The following is a 7987-nucleotide window of genomic DNA, read 5'->3' on the forward strand; positions in this document are numbered from 1 at the left end:
GAATAGAAGCCTTTGACTCTTTGGACTTGGCCTGTCCCACATACTGCTGTTGAACAGGTGGACAGGGGAACCTGCAAAAGTGGCATTGCGGTTAAGATTGTTATGGTAATTGGTACAATATTTCGGTAAAAGGTAATCACAGATCTTTGAAGTGTGCATATGTTAAAATGTTTATATAAAGTTCCTAATAAATTGCTGAAGTTACCTTTTCAGTATGCCATTTCAAGAGGGAGTTGTTGATGGACAGTTTTTCATAAAAGCTTCCAATATTCATGAACTCTACACCTTCGTCTGTCCAGCTCCACTGAATCAAATTATATCCTAAGTTTGGGTTGCCATTATTGTCAAACACTAATTGTTTGCCTTTTATATTTACAGAAATATTTTTTAAAACCTTCAACAGCTGCAAAAAAAGGTTCATTATCATTATTTTTTAACATAATTTCAATGTTGTTACAAACAATTTTAATTCCAAATTCCCTGCAATCATCTACATAGCAGACAAAAAATAAATGAAATCACCTTCCAGGGATAGATTTTAGTTTCAGGTCCTCTCATACAGGCAGCTGAATTGCATCCCAGCAGATTATGCAGTGCATGTGCTGCTGTGTAGATGGCAGCATACACACTGAAAGCTGTGTGCTGCACCAAGCGGGATGTTACCAAACTGATATTTTCAACTGACAAGTTCCAACACTGTGGGCAGGGATTATTGTGATTGCTAGAATTCAGTTCTGGAGCGGACCCATTTTCCCTCTCTTCGCTCAGTTTGATGAAGAGCTGCTGTGTGTAGTTGGTGAGTAGATCTAGAGGCTGTGTCATGTCAGTGAATCCGATAATTGTACCGACACTTTGGATATTGGGGAGAGAAGTCAGACGACTTTGGAGGGCCCAGCTTGTGCTGGCAATCCACACACCTGTCACATTGTTCCTGATAACCTGGAATAGATTGGGCTGGATGATACAATGTGAACTGAATGTATTCTATCCACCAGTGACATGAAACACTTGTATAAAGACCTACATTTGATAATTCCATGCTTCACTAACCGCTTTAAAGAAGGCTTCAGCTTGATCTACGAGAGCAAAGACCACTACCACTCCGACATTGGTTGCTTGGATTTCTGCAATCATGGTTTGGACGGTTGGTTCCGGGTCCGAGTATACTGGAATCAGCCCCTGATAGGCCACACAGATGGACATCGTTTCTGCCAATTTGGAGAATTGCTGCACACCTTGTTGTCCATACTCTTCATCACTGCCTACCACTGCCACCCAGTTCCATTCAAACACTTTCAGTAGATTTGCCATGGCGTCTACTTGTAGTTTGTCACTGGGCACCGTACGGAAGAATGAAGCATAGAGAGTATTGTCACTGAATTTGTCACTCGTCGCTCCATAGCTGATCTGAAGCGAGAAGAGAGTCGTAACATATTTGAACTAAAATAAGAATATTTTACTACATGTTATTCAGCCCTGCCCATAGACACTCAAGGACTAATGTGCTTTTACTGAGGCTGCAGTACACTTTGCATTGCAAGTGAGCACAGTTACATGTAATTGTATTGTGTCAAAACAACTGAACATCTGACAGAAAAGATTATTCAAATTCAGATTTTGCTGTGATCAGCTTGGCTTTTAAAACGGACTAAACACATTTTAACCTTAACAACGTAAAGTTCATGGGACACTAAGGATGCTAATGTTTAGCTTATTATTTAAGATTTACTTTAACATTTAAAAATACTCTTTTTTTTCAAAATGTGAAATTAAATCCCAGGAGTTTTCCAATGACTGACACCATTTCCGAGCTGTAAGGACCAATTACAGCTGATATACTTGTCTCATAGTTGGTGTAATTACACTCCACAGACAGTAGCTTGTTCGATTTTGCTGTGAGGAAGGAGAGAGTGGGCTTCACGATGATGGGAGACTGTCTGCATGTGTCATAGATTTCATAACCCAGCTTGACACCAGGGAGCAGAGTATGGTTTTCATTTATCTCATCCACTGCATATTTCATGACCAGAGTGAGGCCGAGTCCATATTCATTTAAGCTGTGGGACACCAGGCAGAAAAAACTAAGTAGAAGCCTTGTCAGATTACTCATACTCATGTAGGCTATTTGTGCAGAATCTCAAATAATAAGGTCGTTATTTTCCAAAATGCTATTTTTTTTTTTACCTTTCACAGGTGACATCGTCAGGTTTGTTCCAGTTGCTGAGGTTGCTGGAGAGCTGGTTAATAGGAAAAAGCCCTCCGAGAATAATGTCTCCAGGTAAACTGAAGAGACTGGTTGAAATGTTGTTGAACCATTCAGGGGATGCGTAGACACTGCAGCTCAGTCTAAACACATGCCACAGAACCAGCAGAATGAAAGGTGTAGCCATGATGCAGGTCAGCTGCAGACTGAAGCTAGAGTAATGAGGGCAGTGTGTATATGTGGCAGTACATTATGAAATATTGTTGTATGCAAATTCACCTGTAAGCCCCAGTGTGAGTTGGTGCAAATGGCCCCTTTCTTCCCTGAACCATCAGAAGATTTAATACAAAGTAAATATAAATAATGTGAAATTGGCCTTATAATATTAACCTATACATTTACATTTGTGGTATACCTGGATACGAAGTGAAAGATCAGCTCCCCATGACTTTCATAATGGTAAAGATACAGTATCCTTTAGTATTAGCAGAGAAAATGTGATGTCATATGTACTATTACTGTGATGTTGTCTAAAATATTTAGTCTTACTTCTGTATGACCTGTGCACAGCAGCATCTTATTTGATGGCATTATAGGCATAAACATAACCATAAGCTTTAGTGCCAAGTATTATCACAAATACTAGGAATTTGCAAAGTGATAAAGGTTTTGCTGTAATAACAACTCAGGGTGAGTAGGCAAAAAAGGAATTTTCCATATGTGTACATCTCCTGACAGTTACACATTGCCCAATGTTTCTTATGATGCCATCTTGATAAAAATGTATGCTACTTTGTACATACAGTATATATGTGTGTGTGTGTGTGTGTGTGTGTGTGCATATATGTAAAGATGTAAAGTTTTTTGCTTGCTTTCATTTTTTTGTTGTCATGTTTTGCATTCACCTCAGTGTTGGTTTTGCATGTTCATTTGCATACATGTTGCATGAATGTTCATCCATACAAACAAACGTAAATATTTTTCTCCCAGGATATTTTCATAAACCGAAAGCAGACTTAAATTCAGTTTTTACCAAGTGTTAAAGTTTTCCTCCATAATTTCCATTGCTCTCTTGCTACTACAGGTCCAGGCTACTTGTTTTCAATGCTCTTTTCTGTAACAAATCTTTGAAAACAACTAGCTATTTTTGTTCTAATGTTTTACTATCCCATAAAGCTCTGGTGCCAAACTTGACAGGGCACAGTAGTTAAGCTTGACTGAATTCAGATAAATATCATGAATAGATTATTAATCAGTAACTGGATCACTGTCCATAGGGACAGTGTTAAAGTCTCCTGTCCACCTGTCATGCAAGTCCTTGGATTCTAGGAGGAAAATTCACTCCCAAATAAAACCAATGTGAGTTCAGGGAAACATGAAAATTAAGTGAAGTGATAGTGCTAACAGCTGAATCACTGTTATGCCTTGTTTTATTTTATTTGTCTTTTCAGGGACACGTGCAACTAAATATTGTCGCATGCAGTCAACCGATGCAGTGATGGGGCATGTAGCTAAAAGCTAGTGTGCAGCCCCGTCCCTGGTTAGGCCTAGAAAAATATTCATCTGTATTCATCTCGTTTGCAACCAACTTTTCTACCCAGTTGGCGTCTGTCCATCCTTTAGCTGTACCACTTTCCACTGACTTTGGATGAGAGGCGAGGTACACTGAACAGGTAGCCAGTTTATCACAAGGCTGACACACAGAGACAGACAACACTTTACATTCGGATTCACATTCAACCTAATATACATGTCTTTGGATTGTGGGAGGAAACCGGAATACCTGGACAAAACCCATGTGGGCATGAGGAGTGCATGCAAATTTCACACAGAAAGGCCTTGGTTGACTGCAAGGTTCGAACATGAAACCTTCTTGCTGTAAGGAGACAGTGCTCACCACTGCAGCACCATGCCACCCCAAAGATTATAAGCCACTTAAAGTTAAATAATGTTAAAATAACATCAAGCTGGTTTTCACATTGAAGAGTTGATTTTTTGCATGTTTTTGGCTTGGTGTAAATTTTTTTGAGATTTTCACTCACATTTTAAGTTACATTTCACAGGGTATGCATCCTTATATTTTTCCTGCTCCATGGTTTAAGCTAATATTGCTTAGTGCAAGTGCAAACTGCACTTTCAAATGCCTTCGTATTTTAACACTTCTCACCGTCTGTATCATGACACTCAATACAGGTTCCGGTTAGGGTGACAGTGGTGCAGTGGGTAGAGCAGTCATCTCCCAACCAGAAGGTAGAAGCTTCAAATCTCAGTGCCTGCAGTCCACATGTCAAAGTGTCCTTGGACAAGACACTAAACCCCCAAGTTGCCCGTGATGGTGGTGTGTACGCATGTAGCGGCCCGGGACTCTCAGTTCCAAACAAAATTTCGTTGTACATGTCACAATAAAATAAAGCTTCTTCCTCTGGTGCTGAAATTGTCACTATCAGTTTATCTGCTGATCATTTTCTCAAGAAATTGATGAATTCTTTTGTTTAAAAAATGTCAGAAAATAGTAAAACAATGTTTGTTAAAATAAGAGTTCAGTGACCAGGTGGAATCAGGATTTGACTGCCACCAATCTTGTGAGACTTGCAACAAAGAGGAAAAACTTAATTTGTTGTGATCTTGTGAACACCAGTGTTTCAGGCTTGAGGATACAGATTAGAAATACGATAAAACTGCTCAGGTTAATTACTTAATCAAGGCACAGATCCATTAACAGTAAGAAAGTGTAAACAGAAAAAAAGGGAAACTAGTTCATAATATTATATTGTAGGAAGAGCTAAGTTTTGTCAGTCCAGTCCTGAACATTTCTCGTTGATGTCTGCATGCTCACTTTCATACAGTCCCAAACAGAGTCAATGGAGGGAGTGTCCAACATGGCCAGAAGTATTCTTCTGAATCACTTGTGAACAAAAGAGTGTCATTTGATTAATAGGTTAAGAATTTGTTGCTAAACCGGGCAGAGCAAGCCACAGAGCAAACAATTACCATGCACACCTTATAGAGATTTAGGTCTGATTGAAGCATTGTTTGGGTTATGACCATTGACAAATCTAGTAGTGATGAAACATATGCTAGTTTTTCATGATGAGCGGATAACACAGTCAGCTTTGTCTAGTACAAACTGTATCATTTAAAAGTAAAAGTACTAATTATGCAAAATGACACATTGAGGTACATCATATTATTTGATTATAATCATTGATGTATTATTGTGTACATTGCATTGGATGTTGCAGCTGGTAAAGGTCAAGCTAGTTTTAACTACCTTATGTGCTTATAATTTGAATTACTGCTGGGTAGCCTGTGAATTTTACAGCAAGGATCCATAAGTCTTGTGATTATACTCTATTTTTATTAACCTCATTCTGAAAAGTAACTAGTAACTAATGTTATCAAATAAATACAGTGAGTATACAGTGCAATATTTTTCTGTGAAGTGTAGTGAAGTTGAAATGTGAAGTGGCAAAAATGAAAGTAAAGTACAAATATATCAAAACTGTACTTAAGGACAGTATTTGAGTAAATATACTTTTGTTACTTTCCACCTTTGCTTGTAGTTATACGTGAAAGCAACATTTCTATGACACATCATCACTTTTCTGGTTTACACTTATGATGTGAACACACCTGATTGGAATATGTATCGGTGACAGAAAGTGTTCATTCAGGGACATAAAGGAGACATTCTGTTACCTATCTTGTTAGTCATCTTGACGTAAGAAGACCAGTGATCAAAAACAATGTTTTTCTTTAGTTTGTTCTGTCTGCTTGTTCCACTTACAGTTCATTCTTTTATCAGCAGCCACCATTCAAGATTCTGTCCTCCCTAAGAAGAGTCAGGATCTCTTTATTTACAGACACTTTTAAAATTGCTTCCCCGTCTCTGACTGGATCTTGTGTGCGATTAATGCGGGCTCAGTTTTGCTGCACTGATAAACATCTTGTTTATGTTTGAGCTGCTTTCTTTCTCAAGCATGAATTCACCTTTTGCCTTGTTGTGTACTGTGGCTGCAGAAAGCTTCCTTTGTCATTTTACACACATGTAGACACACTTTCTGCTTTGTTTAATGGAGGTGAACTGATTTGTTTGTGGTGAGGCTATCTGCAGGTCTTCAGAGTCTTAATTTGCTTATGGCCTTAGAAGGCATTCAATATTATATTCTTAAGTTTAATTCAGGAAAGTCTAAAAATGTTCTCTTGCTTGCCATGGGCAATAACATGTTGTAAACCTAAAAGTGGGATTGTTTCAAGAATCAAGTTGAGTCAAGTTGTGTGTGTGTGTAGGAGGCTGTTGGATCTTTTTCTTAAGTCATCGCATCAGACTTGTGGCTTACAGTATCGCTGCCTCAACCTTAAGTAGCTAGAAGGCTCATGGTCTCAGTGAATATGTTGGTTTATATCAGTAACTTAAAGCTACAATATGTAACTTAAGGTAGCGTTAGCATGAAACTTCAAATCAATCCATTCTGCTCTGCTCACTGCTTCCACTCCCCGCTCCACTATGATCTAATATGATCTGCTATGCTCCACCACAATCTGCCCAGCTCTTCAGATATTTGTCGTTATGAAATTACAAGACATGAGAACAAAACATACTGAACAAGCAGAAATAATTGAAAATCTCGATCCATCTCAAAACCTTTTAGAAGCAAATATCTCTGCACTGCTGCCAGTGCAGTTCAATGAGTTTGAGTCACAGGAGGCTTCGACAGCACCTCTCCATATTAAGACAAGTTTTGAAGTATATTTCTGCAACAAAAATATTTGGAAAAAGTTAAATACTGTGGCTTTAAATGAACATAAATAAATTAATTATTTTGATTTGTCAATTGGCCAATAATTTTCTGCAATGTAATCGGGTGTTGTACCATTCTTAATGGAATACATCAGTAGGCTTTATGGGCATTACAGCGGTGTGGTGATTAGTGCTGTCTCCTCACAGCACAAACGTTCTGGGTTCGAGCCTGGACTGACCCCTTTTTGTGTGGAGTCTGCATGTTCTCCCTGTGCCTACGTGGGTTCTTTCCAGGTACTTCAGTTTCCTCTCACAGTCCAAAGACATGCAGCTTAGGTTGACTGGTGACTCTAAAATCGCCTGTAGTAGTGAGGGTGTGTGGTTGTTAGTCCTGTGATAGACTGGCAACCTGCCCAATGTCAGCTGGGATTGGCGCCAGCCCCCCCTCTGACCCTATTTAATAATAAGCAATATAGGTAATGGATGGATTAGGATTTATTGTCAGCAAAATGTCCATTTTTACACAAATGATACTCAGTTATATTTATCTATGAACCCAGGTGAATTAGATCAGTTGGTCAAACTTCAAGCCATGCCTCCTCTCTCCCGTAGTGTCTTCTCTCTTACTCCCTGTACCTTTCTGAGGGTAGTCCTGGCTCCGTAGCTGTACAATTTTGATAAGCTGTCACCAGCCACTTCATCCTGCCCAGTGTTTGATTGTTTGTTGTTGTGTTTGTTGTGTCTTGTTGCTTTTCTTTTCTTCTCTCTCTCCTCTATCCACTCACCCCAACTGGTTGAGGCAGAAGACCGGCCACCACGAGCGGTGGTCTGTCAGAGGTTTCTTCTGTTAAAGGGAGATTTCCTCCCCACTGTTGCCAGATGCTTGTTCAAGAGGGATTTGTTGGGTTTTTCTCAATACTACTACTTAGTAGTAGTAATCTACATGTTAGTTCTGTGACTACTACTACTACTAATAGTAATAATAATAGTAAAGTCTAGATCTTACTTGTAAAATGCCCTGAGATGACTTTTATAATGATTTG

At 39.0% G+C, this 7987-nt stretch overlaps 1 protein-coding gene across 1 annotated transcript in view; it reads right to left on the bottom strand.

The window, feature by feature from the left end:
- The window catches only part of tas1r3 (taste receptor, type 1, member 3), a 4228-nt gene extending 1838 nt beyond the window's left edge, over positions 1 to 2390 (bottom strand). The window contains 6 exon segments of the mRNA XM_020597974.1: positions 1 to 71; positions 206 to 403; positions 523 to 939; positions 1051 to 1407; positions 1730 to 2057; positions 2185 to 2390. The exon segment at positions 1 to 71 is cut by the window's left edge and continues 47 nt beyond it. Of these exon segments, the coding sequence (XP_020453630.1) occupies positions 1 to 71; positions 206 to 403; positions 523 to 939; positions 1051 to 1407; positions 1730 to 2057; positions 2185 to 2390 (1577 nt within the window).
- Between the last annotated feature and the right edge of the window lie 5597 nt (positions 2391 to 7987).

Source organism: Monopterus albus, unplaced genomic scaffold (genome assembly GCF_001952655.1).
Source record: "Monopterus albus unplaced genomic scaffold, M_albus_1.0 scaffold36.1, whole genome shotgun sequence".
In the NCBI taxonomy this organism is placed as follows: domain Eukaryota; kingdom Metazoa; phylum Chordata; class Actinopteri; order Synbranchiformes; family Synbranchidae; genus Monopterus; species Monopterus albus.